This window comes from Trachymyrmex septentrionalis, unplaced genomic scaffold (genome assembly GCF_001594115.1).
Source record: "Trachymyrmex septentrionalis isolate Tsep2-gDNA-1 unplaced genomic scaffold, Tsep1.0 scaffold37, whole genome shotgun sequence".
In the NCBI taxonomy this organism is placed as follows: Eukaryota; Metazoa; Arthropoda; class Insecta; order Hymenoptera; family Formicidae; genus Trachymyrmex; species Trachymyrmex septentrionalis.
The window spans coordinates 7,765,800-7,784,980 of NW_017305536.1; the positions used below are offsets into that span (position 1 = coordinate 7,765,800).

Sequence of the window (19,181 nt, forward strand, 5' to 3'; positions counted from 1 at the left end):
GTTAATAAATACTAATATTTTTTAAATAAGAAATTTAATATTTTTTATTATTCTGAAACTATCTATGAGTCAAGATATTATTAAGTGTATAAGTTGTTGAATTATCAAAGAGAGAGAGCTGTTTGTTTTGAATTTTTATATACACTTCTACATTAAAATAAATAAATATAGTGGATTTATAGAAAAAATATGACGAAATAAGTAGGTGGCTGGAAATGCAATTCAAATCGATTGTCTTTTATATTTACATCTGCTTTTATAAAAAAATTATGTTGTAGTAATTAACAAGGAAATGTTGAACTTTATTGAACTTTAAGAATTGCATTCATCATGAAGCAAATAAAATATTTTTTCATAATTATACATTTTATATACTTTTAATAACTATGCATTTATGGATATTAACACGATATACTACCTTCGTTTCCCAAGATTAAACCATCTGATCTGAAGACAATTGAATCCATGATTAGGTGTGGATTTCCGATACCTAATTACGTACACCGCCATTATCATGCAATTGATCGACGAAGTCTTCAAACAAGCGGTTAGTCCTGTAAAGTTCAGTTAAGCGCTCGCTGAGAGTGTAGAAATGAAATCGTTAGTAACATCGGTTAACTAGTTCTGCGCCAGCGAGAGTTGATTGACTCCTTTCATTATCTCGAACCGCACAAACACTGATGGCGAAGAGATCCTATTACTGTCCAATTCTTTCACGATTCAATTGGTATAAACGTAAAAGTTAATTAATTATAAAACTATAATTAAAATTTTAATTTTAATGTTTTTTTTATTATACAAAAATTAATTTTTATTTTTATTTATTTAAAAATACACAAATGTAAAAAAAATACTATAATATTTTTCGCGTATTAGATTGGTAATGTATAAAAAAAATTTTTATTGAATCCAATTTAAAGATTTTGAAGTAGAGTTTTTTTTTTTCAAAAGATCGATTTTTTTTTAAATGAAAAAGCCTATTATTACAATCAGCAGAAATTACTTTTAATAAAAATTAAAAAAAAAAAAAATTGCTTAATAAAAATTACTTTAATAATTTAATTTTTAATCATATATTTAATGAGTTAACATCTCATGATAAATGTTGGTGCAAATCTTTTACATCAAATTAATATATATTGTAAAAGATATCCAATCATAATCAAGAATGACCACTGGACAGTTTCACAGAGTATGACGCATTCGTTGCAAAGGGGAGTGTCAACGTAAAATCATAATAATCTATTCATGAACTGGGGTTCATTCTGTCACAAGCTCATTCACCAGTCACATGTCCGCTATTACACATGTTTTCAATGCAAAATCATATGTACAACATATACACGAGATAAAAATGTTGTCAGAGACGTATCACACATTTGACGCTGAATGCGATCTACAATTCTCATCAGCACGCGCTAAAAGTAAACGCGTCTGTTTTCAGTATTTATTGCTCAAAATATCGGTGTGAATTTAACCATCTAGTATACAATTCTCAACGCGTTGTCAATATTAACACCATGAATTTTAAATCAATTACATCATGGTGTGGATTTAAAACCCATGATGTTAAATCCACACTAATATTTTTTTAGAATGTAGACAAATAAATTAAACGTTTACGTGTCATGTCATTTAACGAAGATTCTTTATTGGGCGGAGAAATTCTTTCTTCTTTCTCGCGATCGTTACATCATCATCGACGAGAATCGCAAATACGAATATTTCAAAGAAAACGTACCTCGAAGCTTGTTTCAATTTCTGACGGTGATAAGGCAAATGCGCGTGACATATGCTGTGGGTTGTGTGTAATTACTCACATGTGTATGTACCTACACGAAATGCATACCCGGTTGCGCACTTTAACACGCGTGCACTGGCACACTCACCATGGTGAGAAGCTCGATCGATACGTCACATACGTGACGGGGTACAATATTCCTTTGTAACACCGTTTTTCCCCTGAGGGCCTCGCAGGACTACATAATAAGTCAGTCTCATTGTAAGAAATTCTTTCGCGATCGGAATAACGCAGATTTTTATAAACGCCGAATGCGTTTTACTTTGAAACAAATCGCAAAAAATGTTATCACATATCTTGTCTTGCACAATTCTAAAAACGGATCTGTTTACTGATCATTGCGGGCAATGTTCATTAGCGTTACATAATTATATCAACTGCGCTGATGCAACGTTTTAATCGAACTTTCAAATCAGATAAACAAAAATATTTCATTTTTTATATGCATATATAAATATAAAATGTGCAATCTATATATCTTCCTAATTATTTTTATTTTCTTATGATTTCTTATTTTATATTAATCCTGCTGGTCTGTTCAAATTTAGTACACGTTTACATCATCTGATCAATAAAAAAATTTCAAAAATAAAAAAGATCTTACATTAACAGATAAAGTCATCAAATATTAAAGAAATAAGTTTTTAAATAAAATAAGTAAGAAAATAAATTACATGTCAAATATAAAACCGATCGGTAGAGTTAACGTAATTCACGTGATATTTTAGTAATTAGACTTCGAATGTTAGGTGACATTGACCATTGATCAGTAATTTCCGTAAGAAATGATTACTTCTCTTTTTTGTTCATTTCTTCTGGACTTCACGTCGGAATGACGAAATTGTGTCGATTAATGCAATAAAATCCGCAAATAAACAGAGGTCGATTATAAAGATGCTGGATAAAAATCGTGACCATTAATAGAAGTATTTTGAAATATCAAAAATTCCAAAAGCGGTTATCGTAAAGACACTTGGTATGTTATCAGGAGTTCTTGATTGATTTTTTAATTTTTAACACTTGAAGTGTAATAAAATCACGTGCGCGATATGTCTAACATATGTATATGCAGCAAAGACATTTTCTATAATCTCTCATTTTTTTCCTTTGGTACAGCAAGTGATAGCGTGCCATCGGGAAATGTTATCACGGAATTAGAAGATTAATCCTCTAAGAGTGCCTTTCGGTTTTATAAGAATAAAATTTTGATTGATCTCTTAATAAAGTTCGTGACACATACATATACGATAACGCAAAATGAGAATTGCAATCTGCACGTGATCAAGGATAAAGATAGACCATCCCTTACGAAACTGCGTGACCACAAATGTCCGTGCATCGTTGTGAATTTCTTCACGTTGCGACACGGTCGTAGACATATCATCATCCCTCGTTTACGTATTAACTATTTTCCTCGTGCGACATAATGCCGAAATCCGCGTTTTCTGATTATTTCGTGAATTTCATACACAATACGTGATTTTTATCGAAAAGAATTCGGTCTTTACGTCTTTTTATTCTCGAAAATTTCTCGGTATCGTCTCGACTTTGTCTCGTCTTGATGGAAAGGGAAAAAGTAAAGAGAAACGAAAAAGAGGAAGAAGGAGAATAGGCGCACAGACTCCCCCACATTCTGGCAAAAATCCGTGCACCATTCTCCACGACGTGCTTATCGTCGGAATGAAGTGAGAAGAAAGAGAGAAAAGATGATACTCGCTGACCCACGAAGCCATAGTCTGCAAAAAACCCTACTTGTCAGATACAGACAGGCAGACACGGTTCGAACCGCCTCGATCGCTGCCCCTCAATGAGGTCTCATGGCGGAAATTTCACGGAAAGAAAAAAAAAGATTCCATAACAAACTTGGAATTACATACGTTTCTCGCTCATTAGAACAACTTCGAACGACCTTCTTACAATGCGGCTATCAATCGACACGAGAACCGCGAGTGATCAGATTCAAAAACCAATATTTTTGTGTCTTCCTCTTTCGAGAAAAAAAAAATACTATTGCCTCCGAGATACCCGCTATCATGTGAGATATAATAAATGAAGATGCCTCTCCAGTCTGGGTCGCCATTGATACCGAAACGAAGTTTTGCACTTTGAGTCAGACATTTCCGCACTTCATTTGTCACTCGTGACGAATACGATTATCTGAAATTATTGTTGATCTCAAAGTCCAATGTTAAATTACGTTCCTCGCAGCACGTGCGCTTCCAATAAACGGAATGTATTTTTATAAATGTGTTTCAAGTTGGTCAACAATATAACGGAATGCTAAAAAGAGATATTTGCGCTCTCCTATTGTAAACAATTTTTTTCGATCGAAATGATAAATATTAAAGAACGATATCAAACAAATGTATGTGTCTTTATTAACTCTTTGCTGATAACATAAATTTTAACTCGTCGCTCCATAATAGGGATCGAGAAACAAAGTTAAGTTTGTTATTGTTCCAAATTATATAAAAATCTCAAAAAATTTTGATATACTTGTCAAAGCTTTAACAACGAGTTTTTACGGTATTAGAAGTCAAATTGTATTTTACTTTTTTTTTTGACAGGTTTAAATTTATCAAAATTCAATCAAAATAATGATAATTCCTTTAAAGACTTCAGTTGTAGGTGGAGGGTTAATAAAAAAGATATAAGTATTGGAAAACAGTCGAGTATGTCATATCGTTAAAAGATTTTTTTAATGATCGAGAAACCCTAGATTTTCAACACATCGCATAGCGAAACAACCTGTTCCCAGCTGTTTGCTCCCTCTCATTTTCTACGTATTTCCTACGAAGGAAATCGGATCCCTCTTTCGAGGCAAAGCCCCGAACTCTAAGTACGGCGAGTCCGTGTCTAATTTTTGTCTTCCCTACGGAGGGTTTCTAGTATCTAGGATCTGAACGAATAGGAAGTAGAAGAAGCTCGCGCCACTGCCAGGCACTGAATGGCACCAATCAATATGCCCAGCCTGGTCCGCCAGGATATCACCAGCAAATACGCCACTGGCTTGACTTCCCGAAATGAAAACTTCCTATGTACGACTTCAAGTTGTCACGATGATTTAAATATACCACGTAAATCGGCGACACACTTCCGCTGGATAACGTCATCTTAACGTAGACTTTACCCCATTGATCATAGATTAATGAAAATTCTGCGTGTTCATCCCAAATCGTAGTTTTCGAAGCGTTCAGTAACCTGACGCGACTATATCAATCACAAGTTACTCTTGTCATATTAATTATCGTTTGCGTCATGAAATGTTTACATGTTAACAGATATTTTTTTAATGCAAAAGCTGCTGTTTTCAAATCACAATTCTTTGCGATAAAGACTGCTATTTGAAATGGACGTATAAAATCTATTGAATCTTTGGCGTTAGAAGCCTTAGACTTCGTAAAATTTATGATATCCTATCGTGATAATATAATGATTTATTGCCGAGTTTTTTAAAATAATACTAATGATGGATATGAAGAGTGAAGTAGTCAATCGATTCTGTATAGATAGATCTCGCAATGGTTTCGTGGCGCGTCCAGCGGCCGTTCATTCGTGCGATCATAGGCGGTTACCAACACCCCATGAGAATTTAACACCTGAGCTAATAACCGCCGCGAGATAAACCGCAAGTCTGGTAATTCATGCATCAACATTGCGTTTCATCAACGATATACAGTCAGGAAACTAATTGTCCGGACAGTGCGTCATTATATCAATGATTTCTTCAAACTGCTGTGACAACATTGCACTGGAAAAGAGTTTGGTTGCAACATCTAACTTTGACAATAGTTGTCATCTTACTTATAATAAATCAGATACTATCTCAACAATATGGATTTCATCCCAAAACGACGTGATAGAGATAAAAGATGTAACGGCGGAGACAAAACATAGAAAATGTTTAGAACCTCTCTTCGTCAATTTGTTTCGTCTTTGTATCGCGATAACGGCGTATTTTGATAGCAAAAACGTCTCGTACTACAATCGATAAATAAGCTGACCTAGCATAATTATAAATGTGTTCAAAATGTTGAAATGCATATCGGCGCCCGGCGGTCGCGGGTTCAATTATTAGGAACTAGCAAAAAAATCAAACTGGACAGATGCAGATTAATCTTGTTGTTTTATCAGCTTAATTAGTTAATGTATCCGGCAAAGTATCTCAAATGAGAAAAAAATTCTGCAATCAGGGCAATTACGATAAGCTCGAGCGCGTAACTGGTTAAAAATTCAGCAGAATAGCAATTACAAAATTCTCTCTACAGAAAAAAAAGATATATATAAAATACGTAGAAAGTATTTAAATTAATACTTAGAAGACAGATTGCACTCGAGGATAAAGTTTTCGATTAAAATAGAAAAAAATAACAATATTGCTTATTAATCCGAAGGAATTACGCGTGTGTTGCAGCCAGTTTCGAAAGGAACTCCTCAATTATCGGCACGAGGACAGATGGAGAGGCGGCGGCCACCGTTTCTCAGAGCTTCTACCAAAACCAAGGAGGTAAAAAACGAACAATGCATTATAAATGCGAGCACCGATCATAGTTCTATATAAAAACTAGAGCAACTTGTGAATGTTTTAAAAACTATATATAGAACGAAAAATACGTTTTTCGTAATTTAGATATAATTAAATTAATTAAAAATATTTTATTATCTCTTAGTCATATATATATCCGATTATATATAAAATATAAAATAACATGTATATGATCAAATATGATGTGAAACACACAAAGTTATTGCAATTTAGAATTATATTTTGTATTAGAAATTAAAATTAGTTAATTAAAATTAGTTTAATTTAAAATAAAATTTTATTTATCAATTCAATTCTATAAAATTTTCGTATAGTAACGTATGCTAATAAAAATTCTATCTACACGTAATTTTCACGGTGCAGCAGTTGATTACGCCAATGAATGTGATGTCATCACTGCCATGGCAACTCGTAATAAACAATAAACAGAATTCTAACCAAGTTTAAAGCACATGATTTCGTGTGTACTTTCTGATCCACCCCTTTATATTTTTATGACATATTTTTATAAATTAATAAGATAATATTTATATACATAATATTAAAAATAATTATTGATAACATTGAACTAGGATGAATCATATTTTAATTTTGAAAAATAATTTTGAATGAAAATCTATAATAAAAAAAGTAAATAAGTTGTTATTAACAATATGTTTTACTTTGTATGTATATAATTTTTTTCGCTTTATTATTTTCTTTCATATCGAATTAACAAAAAAATTAAATTTGATGTTCTGGTGAGAGAGTGAAATATAAAAGCGTTTTTAATCGAATAAAAATAGAATACTATTTTATGATAATGTAAAGTGCAGCAGAAAATTATGTATGTACAGACGGAACGAAGCACTGGAAGTAAGATGGATTCTGCACGCAGCGGGGGTGCTATAGAAGAACAAAATAGTGATGAAGATCTGTCGCCAGACGCTTTAGTCAGACAAAATTATGAACTTCGTCATCGTTTGGAAGAGGAGACCGCAAGTTATAAAAGACGTTTGGATACATATCGGCAGGCTCAGCAACATCAAGCTGCTCTCGTCTCACGATTACAAGCTAAAGCAAGTATCGCTGATCTTTTTTTTTTTTATTAAACATAGATTCATCGGCGACAAGCGAGTAACAATTGAAGGTCCTTCAGGTTCTACAGTATAAACAGAGGTGTTCGGAGCTCGAGAATCAAATGGCAGAGACAATTCCGTGCGACACTAGTAAACCATCGACAGCCACAGTATCATCCACTACCGTGCTTGAGGCTGCCCATCAGACTCTACGGGATATACGCGAGGAGCAAATTCATGATTTGGATACTGCCTTGAAAAAACTCGGAGATGAACGACGAAAGTACGTAGAAATATCATAAATTGGGGGTGAATAAACTTTTTTTGTAAAGGTTCATAAAAATATTTTAGAATTTGCAGGATATTATGGAGGAATTTATATAAGAAATTTCCACAAATTCCAAATATAATAATTTTGAAAATCATAATTTACCGATCTTCTAATATAAACTAATTTTAAGCATCCCTAAATCAAATAGGTATATAGAATCGTGCTACATTTTGAAGACATCTTTTATTCTGCTGCAGATGTGAAGAACTTTTGCAACTAAACGCGTCTCTGAAAGATCAACTCGAGGAATCTCATCAAACAAACGAGGCATTAACCAATGATTTGCAAAAACTAAGCAATGACTGGGATATATTGAGAGACGAGTTGGCTATTAAGGAAGAGGAGTGGAAGGAAGAAGAACAGGCATTCAATGAATATTACATCTCTGAGCATAATCGATTACTCAACTTATGGCGTGATGTTGTTTCTGTTAAAAGATTGTTCGCAGAAATGAAATCTACTACGGAAAGGGATTTGGCTAAAATACGGAACGAAATTATCGCATCATCTAATGAAATGACATCGGCGTGCAATAGTATGAATTTTACTATGAAGCTTCAAGCAAGTACGGCGCAATCCACAGTAAGATCATTCTACAATTATGTTGATAATTGTATATAATCTATTTGCTGTGAAAATTTTACGTTGTTCCTATACGTCTTATTTTAGCCATCTCAAAGAATACAACAGGAAGAAGAACAAGCTGTGACAATTTTAAAAACAGAGATTGCAGCACTCAAGCAACAACACGCTGCCTATCAACATGAAATTCGTACTAAAGATGATCGAATAGATCAGTTTATTCGAGAAATTCGCAATTTAGTGAGCATCGATTTTACTTCCAATTTAATCCTTCAGTGCCATTCCTGGTGTGACATACCGAACAATTTTTATTTTGTTATACTATAACTTTTATTAAAGATACGTACAGTTGCTTGTTACCATTATATTCCTCAATGACTGGCATTAAAAAAAAATTGTTAATAATCAATATTTATACGATGTTTTTTATAATCTCTAGGTAAATACATAATAAAACCATATAAAGTGGCACCTAAGAATTAATTGGTAATAAAATTTTAACAGCGTGTTTTTCGATATGTAGGAGGAAAGATGTAGCGTTTCTGAGGCAGCGGTGACCCAAACTGGGCGCATGCAGGAAGATATTGAGGTGCTGGAATCTGCATTACGAGACATCGCGCATGCCGTGATTCAAGATGCCGAAAGCCGAGACGCCGATGCTAAGCAGGCATCCCCGCATATCCACCTGTCGCCCAGTGCACTGATGCAGCACAGATCGCCGAAGAGAAGCACGCGAAGTAGTACTATACCGGCATTGGCTGAAAGTACATTAAGCGCGGTACGAGCGGCTCTGCAAAAGTATCAATTAACGATACGCGAGTTACAGGTATATACATTGTTTAAAAAACAATGAAATTTTACGTTACTCGTTGTACGATTAAATTTATGCCCTATTCACGAATTTTTTGTATTAGATAAAATCACAAACGAACAAGGAACAGATCCTAGCAATGCGCAAACAGTGCGACGCCGCGGAGGAAAACGCTCAAACGTTAAATACCAAAGTTGCGGAGTTGATTTCTCAATTGGATATATGCCGTTCGCAATGTACACAGCTGGATCAAGAGAAGGACACGCTGCAGAAAAGTCTCGATACTGTGAAATTGGAGAAAAATGCATTGGATAAGAATAAAGTAGAACTTAATAGCACGGTAGGATTTAAAATATTCATTAATTTTGTTTGCATATTTATTGATATTTCACTAAAAATTTTGTTACACAGCTGGAGGCTCTTAGAAATAATTACGAAAAACTTCAGAAGACCAATAATAAATTACAAAAACTGTGTGACAACTTGGAAGATGAAAAGTTATATTTACAAAATGAGCTTGGTAGAATATCAGAAGATGCCGACTTAAAGTAAATAAATTGATTTTAATAAGCATTTTATGTACCATCATTTGTTTCAATTCTATCACAAATTATTACATACATTTTTTATAAAATCATTTCCAGAGAATTAAGTTTACGTTCGGAGGAGGATAGATGCAGTAAGATGAGAGAAGAGCTTTTGACATTGCGAGAAGATTTGAATAAAGCTCATCTTGCCAAGGACATGTTGGAACAGCAGAAGTTAGAAACCGATGGATTAATCTCTCAAATCGAAAAAAGCAAAGGTATTCCATGTTCCCATTTACAAATTATGACCTTCAAATAAATTATAAGCGTCTCACGTAAGTAATTTGATTAGGCGATCTTGAGTTGGAATTGGAACGTATACTGTTGGAAAAATCAGATGTACAGGAAATTTTGATAAAAATGGAAGCGATATGCTCTAATCATGAGCAGGATAAGCAAAGATTGCAAGAAGAATTGAAAAAGGTAACATTATCATCAAGTCTAACATTATTAGTAATCTGTTTGATATTAATTATAGATTTACTGTAGATGATAGACGAGAAAAATAAGCTTGCAAATCAGTGCATCGATCAACAAGGTGATCTCAATTCATTGAGAAAAGAATTGCTGCAAGCTGAACAAACTCGACTTGACATAGAATCTGAAAAGATTACGTTGAATGAAAAGATTAAATTTCTGGAGATAGAAAAGGAGAAAGTGGAGATGGAATTAGGTCAAGTGACTCGTGAACGCAGCGATTTAAGTAATCAATTGTCGGTCTTGGCGCGAAAGAAAGAGACATTAAATGAGGAGCTCATGAGACTTAGGCAAAGATTAGAACAATCCAATGAAATGAATGCACGAATAAACAGAAACTTGAAAGATCTTGTGAAAGATAACGAAGAAAAACAGGCAAGAATGATTACTTAACACACGAGCTATTAGTATTAATTAATAATTAATTAATTAACTAATATTATTGTTATATCGTTTCTTTATATGCCAAAAGTGATACAATTAAAAAAATATGTCAATATTTTTTGATTAGACAATAATTTTCTGTCAATTTATCAAATGGTTTTTCTCCTTTTTTGAAAAACTTATTCTTTTACTTATATCACTTTTGAAAAAAAAACAGCGATATGTCAAAACAATAACGTAGATTTTTCATACAGGTACTCTTGGAAACAAATGAAAAGGAATTTCAAAGGTTGCAAGAGCAGCTTGCGTCAATGCGCACTGAGAAGGAAATATTAGAAGGAGTACTGTTTGACACACAAACCAATTTGGAAGCTACGCATGTTAAGAAAACACAGTTAGAGAAGGAGCAAAAAGAATTATTAATAAAACAAGAAAGTTTTAAAGGACAAGTAACGCGACTAACGAAAGAATTGGATAATAGTGAAAAACGTGCGCAAGACATCAAACAGTCACTTACGCAACAGAGTGGTGATCAGATCGCAGAATTTCAACAAATTATATCTAATATGAAGAGACAATCGGAAGATAGCATAAAGAAGATAAACGATGAAAAAGTATTTAATTAATTATTTATGAAATTTTAAGATTTTGTATCAACACGTTACTTCTATAATACGTTCATTCGTTGTTTATTATCTTTAGGAGCAAGTAAAAATAAATTTAGAGAAACGGTTGCAACAATCTTTATCACAAGTGGAGGGAGAGAAAAATGAAGAAATCAATCAGCTGCAACAACGAATAGAAGAGTTGCAGCAACACATAGAGAATTTGTGTAAACAGCATGAGGAAGCACTTCTTAGAGCCGAAAATGATAAACAACAGGCACTTTTAATAGGTATGTAATTGAATACTCTTAATCAAGCCTTAATTATCTTTATAAAATACTTTTAGTATTCAACAATGTTGTGAATCAATATAATTTAAATATATTTAAATTTGTTATAGCTCATCACGACCAACAGGCATTAATCGAAAAGATTGATACTATTATGCGTGAATTAGAAGAAGAAAAGAATACCTTAGAACGTGTTAAGAGGGAGGCCGCAGCACGTGCTGAGCAAGAACGAAATAATACAAATCAACTCCGCGATGAATTAAATCGTCTCAAAACAAAACTAGATGAGACAAAGTTGAAGGCTAATGAAGAAAAGATGAAGCTTGACTTAAAAATAGAAGAACTCTGGAAAGAACGGGAATCCACACAGCGAGAGGTCGAAGAATTGCAAGTTCAACTACACATGACGGAGGATAAAGTTGATGGATTGCAAAATCAGCTACACGATACTATTAGAAAACTCAAAGATGGTAATATACTTTTTTCCTCAAAATTCCATTTCTCGATTTGTAGTTGTCTTATGTTCTATTAATGTATATTAACTTAATCTCGATTTATTTTAGTCTTTATGATTTTCTAATTCTTAGAAAAGAATTATAAAGAGAGAGAGAGAGAGAGAGAGAGAGAGAGAGAGAGAAAGTGAGATAAAAACTATAAAACTCAGATTAAAGTTTATCTACATTGGTAGAAATAGACATTAACCTTTAACCGCTATACTACGGGAACAACACTTGGGTATACCCAACCCAATTCGATTGCTTATGATTTTCATAAAAATGGACATATTGTAAAAATGTTTTTCAATCAAAACAATGAAAGAAACATACCAAGCAAATGTACCTTTATTAATAAAAAAAAAGTTATAAGCAATGGAAAAAGCATTGGAAAAGCATTGGAAAAAAATCCCGGTTTTCAAATTAAAGAAACATTTAAGAGTTAATCATCTTATTATTTTATTGCAGCTGACAACGTTAATGAGACAATGCGCAAAGACTTAGTTGACGTACGAAGACAGTTAGCGGATACCACGTATGAGAAAGAAAAATACAACAACAGTAACAAGGAATTGCGAGAGCACGTTAAGCAAATTGAGAGCGAAAGAAGGGAACAGGGAAGAACATTGGAGGAGTCATACCAGAAAATAGCAAGTCGGTATTATTTTTTTTTCGTAGATATATAAACATATTTTTTGTAATTTTGTTAAAATATACGTGTTTAGCATTGGAAGACGCGAAAGCGACCATGGATGTCGAGAGGACACGTCTGCAAGCACAAGTACGTGACATGGAACGCGAAGCGTTACAAATGCAGCAGCAGCTTCGCTTCACGCAAGATGAGCTGCAGAAATGCCATGAGAACAATGCTCAAGCTCAAAATGAAGAGAAGGAATTGCAGGCCAGATTGGCTAACGAGATTGAGGAGAGAGAGCGAATACAACTGCAATTGCATCAAGTTAAGAAACAGGTGAAGAAATGCGCATAGTCTTCTTCATTCTTCACTTCTTCAGTCAATAGGATGAATTTCGTTGTCGCAGGTAGTCGACTTGGATAACAGTTTGGAAGTTACGCGACAAGAACTTGGAAAATTACGCGGGCGAGCGGATGAAGAGGATGAAAGATGGCGTGCACGAGAGCAAGAGTTGCTGGTGCGGCTCGAAGATAGCCGCTGTCGCGAAAGAAAATTGGAAGATCAGAAACATAATCTAGAGGTTTGCTTGGCCGATGCCACGCAGCAACTTCAAGAGCTAAAGGTATTTTCGAGAAAGATGGAGTATTTTCGCTCTGAAACCTTAACTAATATTCACGAGTCCAGTGTACTTTACATTATCTTTGCTTAAATTAACATAATTGAAAAACACGCTTTTTTTTCATTTTAAAGATCAGAAGTAGTTAATCCAAGGAATAAGATTATGTAACTTAAAATTATTTAAAATTTTGAAAAGCATTTATAAACAATTTTTCACAACGTAATTAAAAAAAATGTTCAGGTTCATTGAAATATTGATTAGGGCCGATTGTTTCACCTTTTGGTAAATTTTATCTGTGAAGTCTGGTAATCCGCGCACGTGATTGGGTAATCTTGCTACTTACCCAACAGATAAAATTTACTAAAATGTGGAACAACCGGCCTTTAGAGTAAAAAATGTATTTCTAATCTCAGGCGCGCCTTGGAGGATCCGAAGGCAGGGTAAGAGCTCTCGATGCGCAACTATCGCAGTTGGAGACTGCTAAAAAGGAAGTAGAACAGAAATTGAGCAGTGTAGGTTCCACGCTCCGCCGTATCGCCGGTATTCAAATGGACGGAAGCGTAAACATGCCATTTAAATTGATGAGCCCTTCGAGAAGATGGAGTCCAGCGCGTGGTAAGAAAAAATTTTATTTTGATATATATCTATAATATATTATTATTCCACGGTACATAAAATTCAATTAATATATAACATAATTTGATCAAGCGCAAGATCATGGTGATACTAGCAGAGATGTTATACTGGATGTTGATCCCGAAGCCGTTAGGAAAGGAGTACGATCGCTTATGCAACAAGTTGCTCAAATTGAACGCGAGAGGGTACGTGGCTTTGACAATTACACGGAAACAACAATTTTATTATCTAAAGCGCTAGATACAGATTTGAAAATAATTTTATTGGACTATTAAAACGTTTAGGAATGCCGCAAAAAGTTTTCTAGCAACCAGTTTGAGTAAAACCAACATAATTATGTTGATGATTCAAAAATTATTTTTAAATCTGTATCTAGCTAAAATTTTAGATACCTCAACAATATCGTTCTTTCCGTGATGAATAAGTGAATATATTATATTGATTTATTATAATAAAATCTATAATGATATAATATTATAGGACGATTACAAAACAGAATTGTGTAGTTTAAAGAAACAACTGAAAGAGTCTCAAGAAAATCAAAGCAGCACAGATGTAAAAGTCAACAACCTTCTGACTAACATTCGCACGCTTCAAGAAGAAAAAAAATCTGTGGAAGCAAAACTAACTCAAACACAAACTGGCTATCAAGCACAGGTATCTTTTTTTTAGTAGAATATAGACACGTGTCTTGTATTCTACTAAAAAAAAAAGATTAACATTTTAATTTATTTTTTAGCTGGCTGCATTTCAACAAAAGACGGAAGAGTGCGAAAAATTATGCGAAAAGCTTACAACCCTAGAAATAAAGATGAGCGCCGAATCGGACGAGAAATCCCAGTACGAGGTACAATCTAGAAGAAACATTCTCACAATCGCTACATACAACTTCTCAGTGCATATAATTTTGCGTTTGTTTAGGATAAGTTAGAGAAAATGAAACAAGAATTGAACAGATTGGAAACAGAAAAGCGTAATCTTCAAAAAGAAGTTCGTCACAGCGATTCTCGCGCAACAGAGATGGAACTGCACAGAATGTCTTTAGACGGCGATCTCCAAAGATTGCAAATGATGTTGCAAGAAAAAGAAGCGCATATTCAAGTAAGATGGAAACACTTCCAATTAGCGTTTTAATTGCCTACAGCAATCTGTATTTTAATAAGAGCGTAATATTTGAATCAGTACATAAACTATAACAATTACGAAGACAATAATTTATTCATATCTCACTTTTATCGATAATTGCGCGTATATATATTTCTAAGATTTTATAGTACATGTAAGATAAATTACATGCTAAATGCACGTATTTATCGATAAAAATAAAGACATATTGCGAACCAATATGTCTTCGACAGTTTTTCTAACTTAAATGTAAATTTTATTAATGTTTTTAATTTTTTGTTGTTTTTTTTAGAAATTACAGGACCGCTTTGACACACAAAATCGTACCGTGGCAGGTTTAGAGGAACGTTGCGCCTCGTTAAAATCTACTATAGAACAATTAAAATTATCATTAGAGAAAGCGTCTGCTACGGAAACTGAACTCAAGAGTGAAATAAATCTGTTACGACAGAATGTAATGGAAGTTACTACTTCCTCTCAAAGTAACAATGAGAAGCTCAAACAGGTAAGACACTGTTAATGGAAGCTTCTCTTTTCTTAAATTGTAAATCTACGTATCTTATTTCAGCTACAGAAACAGCTTTCGAATACCGAGAATGATCGTAGAATATTATCTGAACGCTTGGAAACGGCTCAACAATCCTTGAGCAATTTAAAGCATACCAATCAATCACTGATTGATCAAAATGCACGATTACAGAATGAGCTAGCCAATAATGAAGTACAGCGATCAGCTTTAGAGTCGCAATTAAGATTGTCTACATGGCCACCAGAAAGTGGTGCGACTAAGGATGAAGACCTATTACGTCAATTGCAAACTGCTCAAAGAGAAAGGAGTGAGATGAGAGGAAAAGTAGAGGCTCTCAACGACAAAGTAAGCATCCTTTGTAGACAAATGTTGCAAAAATCAAATAGCACAGGCTATTCTTTGCCGTTACACTAAAATTTTCGATCTCGTTTATCAAACTTTAAAATATTTATTTCATTTTGAGTCCAATAAGTGTACACTAGTTAATCTACAAAGAACAGATCTTATACAGATCTTATACTTGTATTAAAAAATTGAACTTTCTATATTTACAAAATATGTCTTGTAATTAGGTAAAGTTGTTAGAAGCTGACAAACGTAATTTAGAGCGTCAAATTGCTGCGAGCAAGACTAGTATTCGAAGTAAGAGTTACGAACGTCCGGAGAAAGCGCATATAGAACTCCTGGGAACTAGTTACAGTCTTGACAATTTGGAGCATGAAAATAGAGAACTGAGATTGAAGATACGCAAATTGGAGACTCAATTAGCGGAAAAAGAGGCCGAGCTTATACGCCTGAAATCAACTTACATGCATTCCTCTCATTCGTTATTGGATATGAGTCGAGATAGATGCGGTGAATTAGAACGGATCAGAGCCGCGCAACTGCAAGCCGAGAAATTATTAGAGGCAAGAGAACAGAGCCATCGTCAGCAAGTATCGCGTTTGGAAAATCAGGTATATATTTTATACATATTTATATTGCTTCGCCTATTTTAAATATTTATATTGCAGTGAATACACACACACGCGCGCGCGCGCGCGCGCGCACACACACACACACACACACACACACACACACACACACACACACACACACACACATATATATATATATATGTAGGATTACGCAAGTAATCTATCGTCATTTAATAATTATGAATTCATATAAATAAAATGCAAATTTTTTTATAGATACAACTACTGCGAGAACAACTCAATCAGGAGATAAAACGCAGGCAACTGTACGTTTTACGAAGCTCACGAGCCGGTAGAGAGATGCAACAATTGCGACAAGCGTTGGGCGACTCTTTGAGAACCGTGGCTCAAGATCCATCATTGGATGCGGTATTATTGGAGCAAGAAGCGCGTAAATTGGACTCTACTGTGACGAGTACTGCTAGCTTACCACCATCATTAGCTTTACCTGCCCCACCGTCTTACAGATCCAGCACTCCGTCACAACTAAAATAATATAAGAAGTAATTGTGGACTGAACTTTCTTTGCAAACTGCCAGTATACATATATCAAGCGTAGTACTTATATATTCTAAGTGCAGTATTTGTATACTACACTTGGATATTTATATCAATATATGAGTACTTACTAAGTTATACTTCTCGAGAATATGGAGTATAATTAACTCTCGCGTATATTGTTCAGTGAGTGCTCGAGCATTGCACATCAAAGTCATTATAAAAAGCATAACATCAACAAACTATCGCGATGAATCATCCATAGCACTTCTTGATAATCATATGATTGGAACAATCGCGGATTTTTCGATAACTATATATATATATTTCATTTTATATACAATTTTTTTATATACATTGAATATATTGAATTTTTAATGATTTTACTTTATACGAATTTTATGCTTCCAATAATTATATTGGAGATCCAGGCATATTTCATATAGTTTATTAATACGTGAATGAAATATGTGAAAATTTTTGTGATATGCGTACACTTTACAAGAGTATTTAGCTAAATTAATAGTGATAATTGCAACTTTATTTCACTACCACAATTCTTGTCTATCCATTATAAAGAAATTATTGCATAAAAGTTTAATATTCAACAATTAGTAAACATTAAAAAAAAAATCATTCACTATAGTTCATCATTTCATTATAATTCATTTATCTAAAAAAGATATATTAACATATAAAAGTATTTAACATTCTCTTTAAAAAGGATATGTTAATATATAAACTATTATTATTTAATATTCTTAACAAAGACTTTACAGCAAATAAGTGTTAACATAAATTGAGTATACTAGTTCACAATCCGTTCATTGGTATTGTTACTGACCAATTTAAACTTACGAATTTATTTAATTTAGGTACTAACACAATATATTCACTTTGTGACAGATACTCGTATTGAAAGAATAAAGCGTGTACAAGGCGCTGATAATTCACATAACAAGAAGTGCTTTTGTAAAAGTAGACGGCGACAGTAAAGAGAAAAGATGCTATGTTTAGTCTCGTTCTGAGACCAAAGTAAATCAGCAAACAAGAGAGCATTGTAGAGATACGCTTTCGATTATCAGATAGATATAAAGTCACTGAGTACATTTACTAACGTAAAGTGTACAAACGTAAACGTAGAGAACGGCGTGCTAAGAAGGAGCGAAACTTCAAAAGTATACAGACATAGATGACAGCGAAACGGACTGTGTCTGTTCTTTATTATTGAGAATATAGACATCCAGTCCTGCAAATGTAGTCTAAAATGTAATCTGCCTCGGTTGAGCTGTCTAACTTGTGACACGGAATGATCGAAAGCTTAAGGAAAATATATATTTTATCTTCGCGCATCCATGGCGCAAAATTTGTCCAGAAAGAAAATTGATTGTCAGAGGAAACTTTAAGTTGACTCGATTATTTGTGGCCAATTATCCGCCCGTTACAAAAATCTAATTTAATATTATAAAATCATTTTAATTACTTATTTTGAGTATTGAAATGAATGAATTACAATATTTTTAATACCCAAAATAAATAGTTAATCACTACCTTCTAATATTAAAATTTTATAAATGATGAAGAAACCTAGAAAACACTGGAGGATAGTGATTAATTACTTATTTAAAGACTAAAAACATTTTATTATTCAATGCTTTTAATACCTAAAATAAGTAATTTTTAATATTAAATTGACTAATATCAAATTAAATTTCTGCAAGAGAAAAGCGATCCTCTCAGCGAAATCTATATTTCTTTTTTTTTTTTAATCAAATACATCACATCAAATATATCGCATCTCAAATTTATGAATTAAACATCGTCATCATGATATACCGATCATGCCAATATATATTTTCACGCTGCGTTTAATTAAAACGCCAAAGAATTTATTGAAAAATGACGCTTTTTTTTAGATACAAGGAGTTATGTAGGAATATTATATGTATGTTGTAATATCGTTAAATCGTGTTTTTTATATTCACGTTCACATTTTTAGAAATATATATAGTACATATATATAGTACAGCAAATCTTGAAAATATCATTGTTATGGCATTAAGTTATATATTTGAAATTAAATATCACTCACCACTACTATACGTTCCAATTGTCTTTTCTTCCCACGTAGTCACCCCTGCCATATCTTTACATAAAAAAAATCGTTATTTATATTCACATTTACATTTATATATAT

At 33.4% G+C, this 19,181-nt stretch overlaps 1 protein-coding gene across 1 annotated transcript in view; it reads left to right on the plus strand.

Annotated features, from left to right (window-relative positions):
- LOC108750745 (rootletin) overlaps positions 1-18,419 on the plus strand; it is an 18,809-nt gene extending 390 nt beyond the window's left edge. The window contains exons 2-28 of the mRNA XM_018490451.1: positions 6,216-6,308; positions 7,184-7,405; positions 7,486-7,688; positions 7,934-8,318; positions 8,406-8,558; positions 8,842-9,144; positions 9,233-9,469; positions 9,541-9,677; positions 9,774-9,934; positions 10,009-10,139; positions 10,206-10,568; positions 10,832-11,191; positions 11,280-11,472; positions 11,583-11,942; positions 12,435-12,620; positions 12,692-12,936; positions 13,007-13,222; positions 13,633-13,834; positions 13,928-14,040; positions 14,336-14,512; positions 14,595-14,702; positions 14,777-14,956; positions 15,273-15,485; positions 15,549-15,854; positions 16,082-16,465; positions 16,703-16,989; positions 17,891-18,419. Coding sequence (XP_018345953.1) covers positions 6,216-6,308; positions 7,184-7,405; positions 7,486-7,688; positions 7,934-8,318; positions 8,406-8,558; positions 8,842-9,144; positions 9,233-9,469; positions 9,541-9,677; positions 9,774-9,934; positions 10,009-10,139; positions 10,206-10,568; positions 10,832-11,191; positions 11,280-11,472; positions 11,583-11,942; positions 12,435-12,620; positions 12,692-12,936; positions 13,007-13,222; positions 13,633-13,834; positions 13,928-14,040; positions 14,336-14,512; positions 14,595-14,702; positions 14,777-14,956; positions 15,273-15,485; positions 15,549-15,854; positions 16,082-16,465; positions 16,703-16,981 — 5,910 coding nt within the window. The 3' untranslated portion in view covers positions 16,982-16,989; positions 17,891-18,419. The remainder of the gene's footprint in view (positions 1-6,215; positions 6,309-7,183; positions 7,406-7,485; positions 7,689-7,933; positions 8,319-8,405; positions 8,559-8,841; positions 9,145-9,232; positions 9,470-9,540; positions 9,678-9,773; positions 9,935-10,008; positions 10,140-10,205; positions 10,569-10,831; positions 11,192-11,279; positions 11,473-11,582; positions 11,943-12,434; positions 12,621-12,691; positions 12,937-13,006; positions 13,223-13,632; positions 13,835-13,927; positions 14,041-14,335; positions 14,513-14,594; positions 14,703-14,776; positions 14,957-15,272; positions 15,486-15,548; positions 15,855-16,081; positions 16,466-16,702; positions 16,990-17,890) is intronic.
- The last annotated feature ends 762 nt before the right edge of the window (positions 18,420-19,181 follow it).